Below are 18,187 nucleotides of genomic sequence, written 5' to 3'. Positions count from 1 at the left end.
CATTAGGTGACTCATAATTTTTACTTAACTTGCATCTAGTGACCATGGGAGTACTAACAGGCTTGGAATATTCCATTTGAATAATTTGCAACATGTCTTTAGCATACCTGGTTTAGGAGATGAAAATACCTTTATTCAGTTGTGATATTTGCAATCGAAGAACGTAGGATAGTTCTCCTAACATTGTCATCTCAAATTTTGATTGCATTTGATCAAAAAATTATTTGCATAAACTATCTTTATTTCCATCAAAGATAATATCATCTACACAAATAACAACTATAATCATGAGATTACCTTTAGTTTTAATGTATAATTTATTGTCGGCACATCCCTTCTTGAATCCTTTCTAATGTGGATATTTGTCGAGCCTGGTGTACCATGCTCTAGGTGCTTGCTTCAGACCATACAATGGTTTCCTTAATCTACATACAAAGTCTTCATTGTCATGTAACTGAAATCCTTCCGGCTACTCAATGTAAACTTCTTCCTCAAGGTTGCCATTTAGAAATGTAGACTTCACATCCCTTTGATAGACTTTATAACCTTTGTATACTCAAAATTCTAGAAACAATCTCATGGCCTCAAGTCTGGCAACATGGACAAAAGTCTCTTCAAAATCTATGCCCTCTACCTGTCAGTATTCTTTGCAAACCATCCTAGCCTTGTTTCTATCACCTTTCCATATTCATTCACCTTAATTTTGTAGACCCACTTTGTGCCAATAACATTATTATCAGTTGGTCATGGTAGTAAATCCCATGTTTTATTCTTCTCTATCTGCTGCAATTCTTCTTCCATTGCCTTAATCCAATGATTACTCTTGTTGGCCTAATTATAAATCTTTGGTTCTATTTCAGTCAAGAGGCAAAAAATTACTTGATCAATTTTTGCATCATGCTTCCTTCTTGTTTGTACACCTCCATTATTGCTACCTATAGTCTAATCTTCAGGATGATACTTCTACACACATGTACTTGTTGGATGGTTATTTAGTGACTTCTTCTCCATTTTTCAGATTCTTCTTCTTCTTCATAACATGGTTCCTCAGACTGATTTACAACATTATGCTTCCCTTTTTGCAAATCTTCATCAACTCTTACATTTAAACTCTCAACAATCTTTGTAAGGCATTTTTTGTAGCACTTGTATGCTTTGTTGTTAGTTGAGTAGCCTAAAAATATGCCTTCATCACACCTTGCATCAAAACTTCCTAGTCCATCCTCATCTCTTCTAATGAAACATTTATTTCCAAAAACTTTAAAATATTTGATAGAGGGTTTCTTGTCATACCATATCTCATAAGGTGTCATTTTGTTGTTCACTCTCAATTGTGCCTTGTTTAAGGTGTATATATTTGTATGGACAACCTCCTTCCAATAAACATCAAGTAGATTTGACACATTCAAAATTATTCTTGCCATTTCTTTGACTGGCATGTTCTTTCTTTCCACAACACCAATTTGTTGTAGTTTTCTAGCAGAATAGTATTGCCTTTTAATTCCATGTAGCTCACAGTAATCTTCAAACTCATTTGATGTAAACTCACCTCCTCGGTCTGATCTCAAACATTTCAGCTTGTATCCACTTTATTTCTCATCCATTTTTTTGAAAATTTTGAATCTTTCAAATGCATGCGACTTATCTTGTAGGAACGTAACCCATGTTATCCTTGAAAATTCATCTATGAGCAATATGAAATACTTTTCACCATTTAGAGGTCTTGTCCTAGTAGGGCGACATAAATCTGTATGTACCAGTTCCAATGGTCTTGATGTTGAATATGTTGTCATTGTGTTGTCATTGATGTCAACCAGTATAGGATGTCTACCGGTATGAGTGATGCATGTACAACACTGTCAAGGAGGAGTATAGGATGTGATATCTTTGATATCACCTTGTGTTGCAGAACACCGATAAGGTAAGGAAGAGTGATCACTCATGACACCGGTACACAAGTTAGTGTCTGGCTTGTGTGGATGAGATGGATAGGTTACTAACATAGTGTATCCTCGGCAAGGAGAGTATGTCAACTGGCAAGTGATGTGCTGACAAAAGAGCAAGGTGTTTGAGTGGTTGTTTATGATGAAGAGGCAAAATCTTACTTGAATCACATCAACACTAGAAGAGAAGAATGAACAGGTATGTTGTAAGGTTGATGGACAACAGGACTCCCACCTGATGAAGTTGCAATCACCATATGGAGAGATGACTAATAGTGAATGTGCCCACATAGGATCACATGTGTCTGTTTGAAGATATGTTGCACTAATAGGGAAGTCACATGAGTGCATTGCAGGATGCAGAAGACAAGGTGTCACTCCACCGGTATGTGGAGCTTATCTCCTATTATGCATTGTGTGCATCATAGTTTGGTGAGATAAGGAAGATGAGGTAAAGGCAAGTGCTCAAAGTTTCTAATTGGATCCATTGGTGAAAAAAAAGGAATGCCTCAAGTGAATGAAATCAAAGCTATGCACTGGATTGACTAATAAGGTATGTTGAGATGCCAGTATAGATGAAGAGTGATGAGTTTGTCAACATGACAAACCGGTTGAGACATGGTTAGAGCTGATCAGGGAGAAGGCATAGCTAAGTCGATGTAGATAGAGGATGGATGTCCTGACTGAAGAAGGAGTCTAGTGAAGTTTGATGACTTGTGTCATCAGCTGTGCTTACTGATATGCATGTTCATTGGTAATATGGACAAGGTGTAGATGTAGAAGACTCTCCACTTTGTGGGAATGAGCACACTTAGGATATGCATGTCTGGTGACCAGTTTGAGTGTTCCACCGATAGTTTAGCTAAGTGCAGACATGAGGAGTTAACTAGTAGAATGCAAGATACCAGCAAGGTTAGTATACTGGCAGGAAAAAAGGAACCGGTAGAGTAGTTGGTTGGTGACCCTATCTATACCAACATGAATGAGCCAAGTTGGCATATGGTCAACATGGATGCCACATGGAGTCAAGGTGGCAAACCTACATCAGATGAAGATGAAATGTACACCGATGGGGTAGGTGTAGAGTTGGTCAACATTAAAGGAGACTGGGAAGCTTGAGGTGGAGTTGCAGAAGTACACGGCTTGAGATTAAATGGACAAGAGAGGATTGAGGATAGACTAATCGAGCAGATTGGAGTAGTTGAAGCAACCCATCATGCCATTAATGGTGATTTCCCAAGAAGTGTGCCGACAGATTGATTGTAGGTTACTGGAAAAGGAAGGTGTGATCAAGCAAGTGCGCTAATTGTGGAGATGGATAGTTGGCTATCAGGGAGATCAGATCGAGAAGGATTTGATTGGATTTGGTTTTCCTTGAGGATGGTGAGGAAACCTTAACCACCTAGTTTTTGAATTGGGCTTTGGCAGGAAAATATGGTTATATGTATGAAGGCCAAAGAGATTATTTGTTGCTGCTGAATAGAAGTTCATTGGGCTGCTGCGAAGTGTGTTACTTTTGCATGTGAAAGCAAATCAGCCAAGTGCTCAGAGAGTATCTAAGACAAGAGGGAGAGTTAAGAGAAAAACCGGTAGTGGTTATACCGACATAGAAAAAGTGAAGAGAGATGCAGAGAAGGAAGACAATGGACCGGTAGAGTTGAGCACTGGTAAAGTGCAGAGTTGTAAAGAGGAGATCATGTAGAGAAGAAGAGTAGAAGAGGTGTACCCATAGGGATTATTGAAAGAGAAGCAACAAGTGAAAATCAGCAAGAGAAGTGAGTCAGTGCTGCAGAGAAGGTATCTCACTGAGAAAGTAAGGTATATGAAATGGTTATAAGATTCACTTGTAACAGTATTACAAATCTTATATTTGAAGTTGTCTTTGAGATCACTGAGATGTAGCTTGGTGCAGGGGTTGTAGCTCCTTTGGGTTGTAGCCCATAAATTTGTTAGGGGTTGGTGCTCTTTGGGTTGGTGTACTAAATATTATAATAGAGGTTTGATTTTGAGGCTGGATTGGAGCAGTCGACTCCAACAGCATTGCTCACCAAGGTTTTTCCCATCTTGGATTTTCCTCATACATCCTAGTGTTATGTGATGTCCCTTTGTGTGATTAAATTTGTGTTTGTCTCCCCACTAACTGGTAAGTCTACATTGAGTTAGATCTATCAACCGGCATGCTCACATAGGATAGCAAAAGTTAAAAGTTTGAGAACCACTGATTCATCCCCTCCTCCTCTTAGTGATCTATTATGTCTAATAGAATATTCATTTGTCTTGAAGCTCACCTTGGTTCTCTTCTCCTTTTGACACTCATCACAGATGGTGTTGACTGGTTTAGTAATCTTAGGTATGTGTTTTGCATATCCCTTTGATCTTACTTTGACAAGATTGTCAAAATTTATATGGCCTAATCTTTTGTGCCATAACCATCTCTCATCTACTTGTCCCATCATACATTGTGACTCATAGCATTCCTTCATGTGATACACATTGCCATCAATTCTCTTACCTTCTGCAACTAATTTCCCATTGCTTTCCTTTCTTATTTCACATCCCTTGTAGTCAAATTTAAACTTGTAGCTTTTATCACACATCTTAATTACACTAAGTTGTTTTTTAATCCTTAAACATAGTATTGAATATGTGCTTTCAATTTACCGTCAATGATCAATGTTCATTTTCCTTTTATTTTGATGGAAGAATTATCACCAAATCTAACTGAGCCACCATTCCAATCTTCAAATTTGATGAACTTTTTCTTGTCTCCTGTCATGTGGTTGGAGTACCCATTGTCAACAACCAAAAGGTTTTTTCTTTCAACATGTAGAGCTATTTGTACAATAAGAATTGATTCATTTTTGTCCTTTTTCTTCTCTACCCAAACATGCTTGGTTTCTTCCCTCATTTCTACTGCAACATTTTGATCAGGTTTGTTTTTTGTTTCTACATTTTCTCTCTTTTTATGTTTTATAGATCTTTATTTGTAGTGCTTAGTTATGTGAACATAGTTTTGACAGTCATAGCATTTTACATTTTTATTGAATGAAGAAGTAGAGGTGTTGTTGTTTCACTAAAATATTCTTTTCCTACATTCATAGCTCTTATGGCTAAATTCATTACTATTGGAAACAAGGAACACTGAGAGGGGGGGTGAATTAGTGTTATGCAATCTTTAACTTTATCAAATTATATCTTCAACCATTTAATTCATATTAACAAAAGAAATATGCAAGAACATGAAGCAATCAATCGTGCAACACCATAACACCAAGATTTTGTATGTGGAAAACCCAGTTAAGGGAAAAACCATGGTGGGGATGAGACCCACAAAATCAATATACTCAAATATGAAGTTTACAAGGAAATGCACATGCATTCAGGCAGACTGCCTAGAGATCACTACTCAAAATATGAAAAGGGCTACAACCCCGAAAGGATCACTTTCATACAAAAGAGTTACAAATGATTACAAGAGAGTTTTAACTATTGAATAGAATTAACAAATGCGAGAGTATAGTTCCAGTTAAACTCATTAATCAAACTTTTCACACTCTGCCTTGCACTACGCTATTCCACTGTTCAACATTAATCTGGAGCATAAATCTTCAACTTGGGCACATCTAACTACGTACACTCGATCATGAACACCTCTCACATACATATCGATATCCAAAATGATCATAGCAATAGATCTTATATATCCGCAACATGAAATTAGGTTAGATACTTGTCGGCTTCAAGAACACTTCACAAAATATGAAACATGTACATATTGTTGGCTCAATCCGATCTCAAATGCATATGTAGACAAAAAATAATTATCCACATGCTTCCCACGTATCATCTTAAAAATCCTCAAACACAAAAATGATCCACATAATCTACACAATGGTTAATCACACATCTCGGCTATACCACACTGCTTATCCCAAAAATGATTCACCGGATCTTGTAACTTGTAGGGGTTTTCATCGGAGGTTAAAATCATGGAATAAGATACTATAGACATTTACCAAGATTCACTTAGCTCCACAACATAAAATATTCAATCGAAACAAAATGCCAATCAAAATACAGAATTATTTTGGATACTCTGTTCTAACTCACCAAACGTAACCAATCTGCATTTTGACTTCTAGTAGGATCAAATTATGAACTTTGGATAGGCTTGATGACTTGAGTTGTTATCAAAGATAATATGAGACTAGTTGTGCAGTGTCTCTTGCCAACAATCTCCCCCTTTGGCATTGGTGGCAACACTTAGTGAAAAATGACTAAGTGTTGGAATCTGTACCAACATATATACACTGCAAAAACTTCAAAACTCAAAATTCCAAAAACTCCCCTTCAGATGATTATGACATTTTTTACTACTCTACACTGCCCCTTTGACATCAATGGAAAATATGGGGATCCAAATGCCAAAAATTTCTACAAAATTTCTATGAACAGAGACATATGTACACATAGACCTTACTACCTTACACCAACTTGAAAGTATCTGCAAAAATGTTTCTCAAAGAGCCCAAATGACTGTCCCAACCTTTCTTGAGAACTTCCAAGATATAAATTTGACCACTAAAAAGATAGGCATGCATCTCTGTTGCTAGAAGATATGTCAAACTACTTATGCCCATAGCAATTTGTGCTTCATTTAAAGCACTGAACATTGCTTCCATCTTCAGACCAATTAGACGATGGAGCTCACCAACTCTTCCTATAATCTTGTCCTTATCATGCAACAAATTCTTGATTTTGTCAATCAAGGTAATTACTTGACCTTCCTGACTACTCACCAAGACAGTCAAAGGATCAAAAGACGAATAAATCTACTAAATATTTCTCATTCTCCTCTATTTGCTTTTCTATACCTTCAGTGAATTTAGAAAATGATAAACATGCTTTATAGACACTTCCACCTTCAGATAGTGCATCTTGAATGCTTTTGATACAAGTTTCTAATAAAATTCTATCACAAGCAATCATATTCTTCAAATTACTAAATCTATATGCATCAAACTCTTTTCTGACTTTGACCTCAACTGACTTCTCAAGTGACTCAAAGTGAGTACTTAAAAACTTCATAATGTTGGCATTGTGGATGAATTGATTATGTGTTGCATTGATATTTTGTCATTTATTTTAACACTATCTATTACAGTTGGTTACCGGTAGATAGGTTTTTGTTACCAACAGACAGGTTTTGGTTACCGACAGAAGAGACTATCTGTTGGACACTTTCGACATGTTTGGATCAATGGAGTATGTTTGAATTTATGTGTTACATGTTCCTGGAGCATGTTTTGGTCAGTTGGTATTAACTTGATAATAGGATGCTATCATACACTCTTGTAAACCTATACTGGTATTGGTTTAAGGTTTAACCGCCAGAGCTTTTACCGAGGAATCTTGACAGGATGCATAAGTGGTGTTAGTGCAACTTCTACATGGATTTCAAGATACTGACGATGTTCTTTGATCATGCTTCAACTGATTGAAGACATTGCTTTGGTATGGTGGACCCAAAATAGTCTAGTACCTATCTAGGTTATGGATCGGTATCATGTTAACATGTACTCTACACGTTACCAGGATGTTTCAGGATGTTCTATAGATTGGTTATTGTTGTTTTGGTCTTAAGACGACGTGGAATATCATTGTAATATGGATTTATGTAATGCTCTTATTGTAATATCTTTTAGGTGGCCGACCTAATTGGTTTAGGCCTTAGGGTTGGTATAAAATGATGTAAGATGTCATTGAAGATCATGGGGAATATGTGTCGTGGTCTTGAAATGCAATATCATATGGGAAGGATATTTGTTCGATCATAGGTGATCGAATTGGGATTAAGGAAGAGGTTAAAGGCCTCCAGTATTGAGATTAACCGGGACTGTAATCAGGCATGGTAGATGCTATCTCTGGCAGTTCATTATTCTAGATTGTTGTCCATTTATCTTGAGATGGTTATTACCTCTCTGTAGTCAGTGAGACTCTTTTGTAATGAGAAGTACGCTCTAGGCAGTGTGCCTTCTTGCATGTGCAGGCCCCTCATTGTATCGCATACTTTCTTTAGAAGTATCATCTGAATTTGGGTAGGATTCCTACCGTGGTTTTTCCCTTTCCGGGTTTTCCACGTACAAATCATGGTGTTATGTGGTCTGGATGCATTGTGTTGATTATCTACTTTATTGTTAAGTTTAATTGCTTACCGGTATTTGTTTCTTCTATTCCAATACTTAATGTTAATATTCTCTTATTTAAGGTTATTAAGTGGATTAATTGATATAATTTGTTAACAACTGATTCACCCCCCTCTCTCAATTGTTCACCAGTTATCCTAACAATTGATATCAGAGATTTGGTCCTCTTTTGTAGAATCTTAACCGCTTGTGGTAGATCCTATGGCAACTAACACTTCAAATCTACTGGCAACTATTTTCAGAAGAGAAATCCCTAAGCTTGATGGAACAAATTATGGGATATGAAAAATTCGAATAGACTCATCTTGTATGTCTTGGCAAGGATATTTGGGAGATCACTGAGAAAGGATACACACCTTATGATCTGACATCTGACAATCCTGCTCCTGTAGACCTGGACAAGAATATTGAAAATGATTGCAGAGCTAGATAAGCCCTTTTGTGTGCACTTACTGATCAGAAAATCATGGGATTGACTAATAAATCATCGACAAAGGTTATGTGGGATAAATTACAAACTATGAATGAAGGTGATCCTACTGTCAAAATTGCTAAACTTGATGGTTACCGGGTAAGATATGAAAACTTGAAGATGGAAGATAATGAAAGAATTGTTGTATTTATGGAAAGAGTAAATGAGATTGTTATGAGAATTCAATGTTGTGGAGGATCTCTGAGTGAAGATGAAATAGTTTCCAAAGTCTTGAGAGCCCTTCCACAGGCTTACAAGATGAAGGCAAATGCAATTAATGAGTTGAGAACAATGGCAAACACTTCAGTTAACAGAGACATTCTGATTGGGAAATTATCTGCTTTTGAGCTTGAAGAATTTGGATATTCTAGAGCTGTAAAGTCTGAACCTTCTTTTCATTCATCATCATCTACGGTCAAAAGTGATTGGAAAGCCTTATACGCAAAAGAATTGGAAGATATGAGGAAAGAAGATGAAGAATTTGAGCAAGTTGAAGCCTTATTTGCTAGAAGAGTACCTAAAGGACCGATAGGAAGTAAGTATGAAGGAAAAACACCTTTTAAATGTTTTGCATGTAATAAGATTAGTCATCTTGCATCTAGATGTCCTGAAAGGAATGGAAGATTTGAGGAAAGAGTTAAGAAAGCATTTAAGCCTAACCAAAAAAATATAGATTCAAGAAAAGTAAACAATGCTACATAGCAGATGAGGAAGGAGTAAGTGATGACTCTAGGGATGAACCAGCAGAAGACTCTACTAGTGGATCCAGCAATGAAAAGGAATATGTATTTGATGGTTTAAAGGAAGATGAACCGGAACTAGCTATCTTGAATGAAGAAAAGGCCTTGGTAGAAAAAGTTGAAGATAAGGATGAATGGGTAATTGATAGTGGATGCTCACATCATATGATTGGAGATAAAAGAAAATAAATGTCCTTGCAAGAATACAATGGTGGTCAAGTCAGATTTGGAGATGACAAAGCATGTATGATCAAAGGTAGAGGTATTATTTCTCTAGATGACAAGCATAATACTGATAATGTCTATTATGTAGAAGGTTTAAAGCATAATCTTTTGTGTGTTGGTCAATTGGTGGACAAGGGCTTCCAAGTTTAGTTTAAAGATAGAAAATGCAAAATCATTAACAAGACTGGTTTGGAGATTGCAACCGATATTTAGACTGGAGGTAACATCTTTCAATTAAACACTGGTAATAAGACATGCTTGATTGCTCATGTTAATTTTGATTGTATGGTTAAGATCAGTTCAACTAAGGAAATTAGAGATATACCTAAGATTATGAAGCCTCATAATTCGGTATGGAAGGAATGCCAATTGGGAAAGCAAGTTAGAACCTCTTTTAAGAGCATACATGATAAATCTAATGGTGTGCTTGATTTGATTCACACTGACTTATGTGGTCCAACAAGGACTAGAATATTTCAAGGTGCTAGGTATTTTATGTTGATTATTGATGACTATTCTAGGATGTTGTGGGTGACTTTTCTTAGGGAGAATTATGAAGCCTTTGAGAAATTCAAGATCTTTAAAGGAAATGTTGAAACAGAAACTAGATTGAAAAATAAAATGTCTAAGATCATAGCAAGACAAAGAGTTCACTTCTCATGAATTTAACAGTTATTGTGAGACAAAATGAATTAGGAAACAATTATCTACACCTTAGAATCCTTAGCAGAATGGAGTAGTGGAAAGAAAGAACATAACCATTTTGGATACAACAAAATCTATGATGATGGAAGCCAAATTGCCTCACATCTATTGGAGAGAAGTAGTGAGTACAACAGTCTACACATTCAACAGAGTTCACATCAAAGGTGAAATCGATAAGACCTCTTATGAATTATGGTTTGGACAAACACCTACCCTTAAATATTTTAGAATTTTTGGAAGTAAATGCTATATCAAAAGAGATGATGCAATTAGGAAGTTTGATCCTAGATGCAATGAAGGGATATTTCTTGGTTATTCAATTCAAAGAAAAGCATATAGATGTTATAACAAAATATTGTAGAAAATTATGGAGAGTGCTAATGTGAAAGTGGATGAGCAATACAAAAATCAATCTATATCATATGATAGAGAACCGATAGTGGAAATGATCATAACTAAACTAACAATGCCTCAACCAATATAGGAAACTAAGATAGTTACACCCATACAATCAGAAAATTCAACTATGACTGATGATTAGAGCAGTGAGCCTAAAGTTCAGAAGACACCAAGGTATGTAAGATTAAATCATTCTGAAGATCATATCATTGGAGATAGGAACAAGGGAGTTATGACAAGACGACTGGCAAATCAAAAGGGGTGTCTTATTTCTCTAATTGAATCGGCATCTATTATTGAAGCTTGTAAAGATTAAAATTGGTTAAAGGCCATGGAAGATGAATTCAATTAGATAGAGAAAAATGAAACTTGGACTTTAGTTCCTCGACCCAAAAATAAGAATGTTATTGGAACTAAATGGATTTTTAGGAATAAACTAAATGAGGATGGTCAAGTTGTAAGAAACAAGGCTAGATTGGTTTGTAAGGGATATTCTCAAATGGAAGGAATTGATTATGGCGAGACATTTGCACCTGTAGCTAGAATTGATGTTGTTACACTATTTCTTGCCTATGCAGCTTATAAGAACTATAAGGTTTCTCAAATGGATGTTAAATGTGCATTTTTGAATGGTGAACTTGAGGAAGAAGTATACATTGAGCAACCTGATGTATTTTCACTGATAGATGATAAAGATATGGTTTGCAGATTGAAGAAAGCTTTATATGGATTGAAACAAGCTCCTAGAACTTGGTATGCAGGGTTGGATAAATATCTTTTGAAGCTTGGTTTTACTAAAGGCAGTGCTAATAGTAATTTATATTATAAGATCATTGATGATTATATTATTATTATTGAAGTATTTGTTGATGATATCATTTTTGGAGGAGAAGATAAATTGTGCATGAAATTTTCTAATAATATGAAAAATGAATTTGAAATGTCCATGATTGGTGAGCTGAGATTTTTCTTAGGTTTGCAGATTACTCAAACTAATAAAGGCATTTTTATTTGTCAAACTAAGTATCTAAGGGAATTGTTGAAGAAGATTGGTATGGATAATTCCAAACCCATAAGTACTCCTATGGTGACAAGTGAGAAATTATCTATCAAGGATACTTCTACACTGGTAAATCCGACAAGGTATAAGTGTATGATTGATGTCTTACTATATTTTACTCAGACTAGACTAGATATTATGAGTGCAATAAGTATTGTTTCAAGATATCAAATTAATCCTAAAGAAAATCATGAATGTGCAGTAAAGAGGATATTCCGGTATTTGCAAGGAACAACAAAATATGGCTTATGGTATTCTAGAGATGATGATTTCACTTTATGTGCATATACTAACTTAGATTGGGCAGGAGATACTAATGACATGAAGAGAACTTATGGTGGAGCTTTCTTTCTTGGAAAGAAACTGGTGTCATTGATCAGCAAAAAAATAGTCATGCATTTTTTTATCTACTACAGAAGCTGAGTATGTTGCAAAAGCAACTAATTGAACTCAAGTCTTGTGGACAAAGCAAATGTTGAAGGATATCAAGGTAAATTATAGTGAACGAGTAGTTATCTACTATGATAACTTTGCAACTATTGTCATGTCTAAGAATCCGGTATTTCACTCTAAGACTAATCATATATCAATAAAGTATAACTTTCTGAAGGACAATGTTATACAAGGAAAAGGAGTCAAATTAGTTTATGTGAACACTAAAGAATAGATTGCAGATATATTCACTAAATCACTGTCTAAGGAATCATTTGAGTATTTGAGAGATAGGTTAGGGGTTTCTACCCCTCCAGCAAAGACTTGATTGATGTAGTTTGTCATCAGTCTGACATGCATTATTAGAGATACTATTCATTCCGGCACTAATGAGTGGTGCTACTACTCAGGGGGAGTAGTCAACTTTGAGATTCAGAGGTTTATATTCTTGCTTTGATATTTGTGCTAGATTTCTGGCATTGATGTCAAAAGGGGTGGGATAGTGATGTGAAAAATAAATTCAGAACTTTACAGAGATATTATTCACAAGGGGGGAGTTATTGATATTCAGAAGATTGTTGGTCGTCATCCACAGGGGGAGACTTGTTTGGCATTTTTTGGTACTTAGATGATTTTCACATCTACTGTTGCCATCAATGCCAAAGGGGAAGATTTTTGGCATTATGGATGAATCGATTATGTGTTGTATTGATGTTTTGTCATTGATGTCAACACTAGTTGTTATGGTTGGTTACCAACAAATAGGTTTTGGTTACCGATAGAAGATCTAGTGTTACCAATAGAAGAGACTATCTGTTGGACACTTCCGACATGTTTGGATCAATGGAGTATGTTTGATTTTATGTGTTACATGTTCCTAGAGCATGTTTTGGTCAGTTGGTATTGAGTTGGTAATCGAATGATATCATACACTCTTGTAAACCCATACTAACATTGGTTTATGGTTTAACCGACAAAGCTTTCATTGAGGAATCTTGATAGGATGCATAAGTGGTGTTGGTGCAGCTTCTACGTGGATTTCAGTATGATGAAGATGTTCTTTGATCATGATTCAATTGCTTGAAGACATTGCTTTGGTGTGGTGGACCCAGAATAGGTATGGTACCTATCTAGGTTATGGACCAATATCATGTTAATGGGTACTCTACACATTACCAGGATGTTTCAGGATGCTCTATGGATTGGTTATTATTGTTTTTGGTCTTAAGTCGACATGGCATATCATTGTAATATGGATTTATGTAATGATCTTATTGTAATATCTTTTAGGTGGCTGACCTAATTGGTTTAGGCCTTAGGGTTGGTATAAAATGATGTAAGATATCATTGTAGATCATCGGGAATATATGTCATGGTCTTGAAATGCAATATCATATGCGAAGGAGATTTGGTCAATCATAGGTGATCAAATTGGGATTAAGGAAGAGGTTAAAGGCCTCCGGTATTGAGCTTAATCGGGACTATAATCAGGCATGGTGGATGTTATCTTTGGTAGTTCATTATTCTGGATTGTTGTCCATTTATCTTGAGATGGTTATTACCTCTCTATAGTCAGTGAGACTCTTTTGTAATGAGCAGTACGCTCTAGGCAGTGTGCCTTCCTACATGTGCAGGCCCCTCATTGTATCACATACTTTCTTCAGAACCATCATCTGAATTTGGGTAGGATTCCCACCATGGTTTTTCCATGTACAAATCATGGTGTTATGTGGTATGGTTGCATTGTGTTGATTATCTACTTTATTGTTAAGTTTCATTGCTTACTGGTATTTTTTTCTACTATTCCGGTACTTAATATTAATATTATTTGATTTAAGGTTATTAAGTGGATTAATTGATATAATCTGTTAAAAACTAATTAACCCTCCCCCCCTCTTAGCTATTCACCAATTATCCTAACAGATAAGACTCTTTAGCTAGCGAGATGGAGTATCTGATTAATCTTTAGAATGGGTAGGCATGATTTTCTCTAGCACACCGGATGCCAAAGTGAGTAGTTAACTATCCTCAATATGACACTTCAACATATCCTCCCTTTTGTTTGCTTGAGAAAATGATGCAAGTTACAATTTATGAATAGCGGATAAAAGGGCCAAGTTGATAGGCCCTTGGACTAATTCTAGATCAAACAACTCTTGCTAGTCCTTCTCCAAGAACTCCTTTACTGACCTTGCAGTTTCTCTTTCTTTTGGAATAGGTGAATTATCTTCAACCTACTCCTCATCCACCATCTTCTCTGCATCATCCTTAGGGGTATTAGTCTCCATAGATATTTCATTATTAGACTGATCCAAAGGATTTTGAGTATCCTCAACTGAATCCACTGCTACCGACACATCGCCTTCTTTGTCCAACTTTCCTTCTTCTCGGATAGAAGGAACATCTATCTGAACCTGATCACCTTTTGACTGCATATCTGGAACTACCAGAACAGATGAATATTTAAAATCATGAGATTTTTTTGGATTAACTTCAAACTGATTGTTGTTGTCCCCTTTTTAAATTTGGAGTCACCATCCAAATGTCACCTAAGTGTTCCCTCTCTCTTCATGTTTCAGGCTTCTGGTCATGGGATTTATGAGTTTCTAAAGTCATGTCATGCATTGTGTCCCTTTCTAAACTTGTCACAAGGTTAGGAAGTTTTGAAAGTTTTTTATCACTTGATCTCCCATTGTCTCATGCTTTGGTCTCTCTAGCGTGGGTTGTGAAACGTTTGTGTGTCTTGACTGTAGGTTCTTAAGTTCATATTTTCCCCGACTGAGTGACTTGTCAAGTTTCACCTAGGTTTTGGGATGTCTCCTTTGTGTCAATTCTTTGTACAAACTAATGTTGTTTGCATTGTCAATAGGAATAAGCCAAATTAAAGGACCATTTTGGAAGATGAAGTAAATGCAACATTTAAGACATATCACATCATTCAAGGACACATATGGGGTGGCAGATAATTTTTGAACCATCTTTCATTTTTGAGTTTTCATAAGGTACATTACCAAGCTTGTGCCTATGTAGGGTGTGATACAAAATCACTGGGCGGGTGTGCAAGACACGAAAGTAGATAAAATGAACTTAGAAACTTTTCTGCAAGATCTTGAAGGAAGCGAGAGAGCTCCACTATAGGAGATAATTTTTCAATGCAGCTTGCCTTTCACAACTGGTTTTACATATGTTGTTCCCTACATAGATTTAATTGTTGCATGCTTTTAAAGATACAACTCGGAGACACAATAAATTTGAGTAGAGGGTGGTAGGGTTGTTGCACAGATTAATTTTGAAAGCATCTCTCATGCTTTTTGCCTTCCTGAGATAGAATCCTCTAAAAACATGTATGTTCTAGCTGGCGAAGAGTATATCTGGATGCATGGGAAATGGTGTATGAACTTCATTACTAGAAATTGGTTAAAGTCTTAAAAGAAAGGTAAGTCTAAATTACCTGCCAAATTAAAAAGGATGCACTTTAAGGATGAAGTTGCATAAATTATAGCTCTCTTTCACCATGTTGTAGGAAATGCTTGCACTGATTCTTTTGATTTTTGGATGTGTCATTTTATTTTGGTAATTTGTGCTCCTGGGAGTTTTATTGACTGAGCCTCTATTATTAGCTATCACGTGAATGAACAATTGTTGAATTTCAATCAGACCCTATTTTTTTATATGTGTTCATATCTGATTTTCGTCCTAGCTAGTCAAGAGTCTACTTGGTCAGCTATAAAATTGCATCATCCTCTCCCTACATTCACACACTTCTACTGAAAATTTTCCCAGCTCACCGTGTGAAAGGGTATGCAAGATTTTTCCCATCTCAATGATGTTTTCTCAATGAGTATGGTCAGGAAATTAGAGGGAAACCTTGGCCTATAGATTTTCCATGAATCTGCTACTTTTGTAACAAAATTTGGGAGTTTCTACACCCAATTTTACAGGCTCACATACGTTAGAATTGGGGGTTTTAAGAAGGCCCGCGCTAATATTGTCTCGATTCTCATCTTATTATATTGTGTTTCTCTAATTTTGTTACTAGATGGCTATTGTAAATATTAAATACCCGAATATGGGAAAGAAAGGATACTCCTTCCCATCATCCAAAACTTATTTCTCTTGCAAAATAAATAGCTCTACTAAGGTTGTGGGAACAATTCTAGAGAAATCTCATTTTCTATGTCTATCATCTAGAAGTAGTTTTGACAGTAAGGGATATGTGAAATGTTATTTGTATAGAGCCAAAGGTTACATTCATCGGTCTGAGATCGAATATTTCTGGGAGAATTGCCTAGATGATACTAAAGTGTTTAAGAGAAGTTTTATAAGGCTCTCTCTGCTGAAAATCCTCACTTTTGGTCTTTCCTTTAATGTTCCTAATAATGTGGTTGAATATTAGGTCATTATTGATCCAGAGTATCATACTCATGGTGATGTGACCCCCAAAGAGATTGATTGGTCTAAAGAAGAGGTATCAGACCTAATGGTTTGTATTGCTCCAGTGTTAAGGAGGACATCTGACTGGTTAAATGGTAAGTGGAAGCAACATGTCAGCTCCTCACAAAGCCGAAAGTCGTCATCCAGCAGAGAGAAAGGAGCAGTTTCCTCTTCCCCCATTCCAGCATCAACAACTAAGTCTGCAGTTAGGTTACTAAACCGAAGCTCTCATTCAAGTGGAGATGGGGAGAGACTTGAAGAAACTATTGCCAGACTGAAATCGACATGTGAGCGGGACAACAAGATTGTACCACCCAAAGGGAAACACCTCTTATTGATTTTGAAGGTATTTACCAAAAAATAATTCATGATCATTCTTTTTTTAATTTTCTTGGAATCCCCTCCTCTCATGTGCAAAATAATCCTAGCACTATTAAAGGATCAAGACTTGGAACAACCTCTCCAACATGGCTGAAAACAGAGGTAGAAAAGAACAGAAAAATTTTCACCCCTGTTTCTAGTAAGATAAATATAGTCGCATTGCTATTACAAGGTTCTCACAAGCCTAAAAAGGCTAAGCGAATGTCTCAGATCATTTGTGACTCTGTATTTGGTCATGAGCTCCTAGAAATTCTTGACTCGATTAGAGACATGAATGCAAGAGATGTAACAGAAAATGATTATAAGATCAACCATGTGGATATGGGACCTTCTACTTTTGAAGGGGATGTCTATCATGCCGACTTTTTAGTCCATGCATTGATTAAAAGGGCCCATGAACAGAAGAATTAAATTTTGGAGTTTCAATCCCAAGTGCAGTCATTGAAGGATTTCATTTCATCTATCAAAAATCTTCCTACTAGGGAGGCTTCAAGTTTGCATGTACAGGGAATTGATCTAGATACTATGAGAAAGGTCAAAGGTAATTTGGGGTATGCTAAATCTGTCACTGAGTAGATAGATGAAATGTATGGGGTTGGTGTCAATTACATCACTAAATTCAAAATGCTATATGTGAAATTTTGGAATAAAAGAAAGGAGTTATTAGCCAAGCTACAACAAATCAGGAAAGAACATGGAAGCATATTTGTGCTTTCAAAGGAGGTCGCAAAGCTCATGTCATTGAACCATGCCATACTAATGACTGAAAAATTGGTAGAATATCCTAAGGAAGTTGACCCTACCTAGCGTGAAGCTTTGAATTGGAAAGAGAAGATCTATCCTGATTATATCACTGACATTGATGATTCTCTAAAACAATACTTGAATGGTCTGCTGAAAATAAAGAATAACCTTAGTGTCCTGGATGTTGACCTCATGGATAGCTTTGAGGAAAATGTATGGGAACTCGATGAAATGTTGGGTCAGTTCAAATATGATTATTAGAAGAATGTCAGAGATCCTCAAAACATCTCCTCAGAATCTTTTAAATGATTGTGTCACCTACAAATGCATACCATTTCCTTTGAGTCAGAGATTGATGAAATGCACAAGAACATAGCCACTACTGATGGGTTAATTTCAAAATCAAGAACAAGATTGTGCATCACAACAATGCCAAAGGACCTAAA

General features: G+C 36.2%; 1 protein-coding gene across 1 annotated transcript in view; it reads right to left on the bottom strand.

The window, feature by feature from the left end:
• The window catches only part of LOC131045732 ((R)-mandelonitrile lyase-like), a 64,090-nt gene extending 57,465 nt beyond the window's left edge, over nt 1-6,625 (bottom strand). Inside the window, exon 1 of the mRNA XM_059211875.1 lies at nt 6,490-6,625. Within this exon, the coding sequence (XP_059067858.1) occupies nt 6,490-6,625 (136 nt within the window). The remainder of the gene's footprint in view (nt 1-6,489) is intronic.
• Nucleotides 6,626-18,187: the final 11,562 nt, after the last annotated feature.

Source organism: Cryptomeria japonica, chromosome 9 (genome assembly GCF_030272615.1).
Source record: "Cryptomeria japonica chromosome 9, Sugi_1.0, whole genome shotgun sequence".
Lineage (NCBI taxonomy): Eukaryota > Viridiplantae > Streptophyta > Pinopsida > Cupressales > Cupressaceae > Cryptomeria > Cryptomeria japonica.
This window is presented reverse-complemented; position numbering and strand designations above follow the sequence as displayed.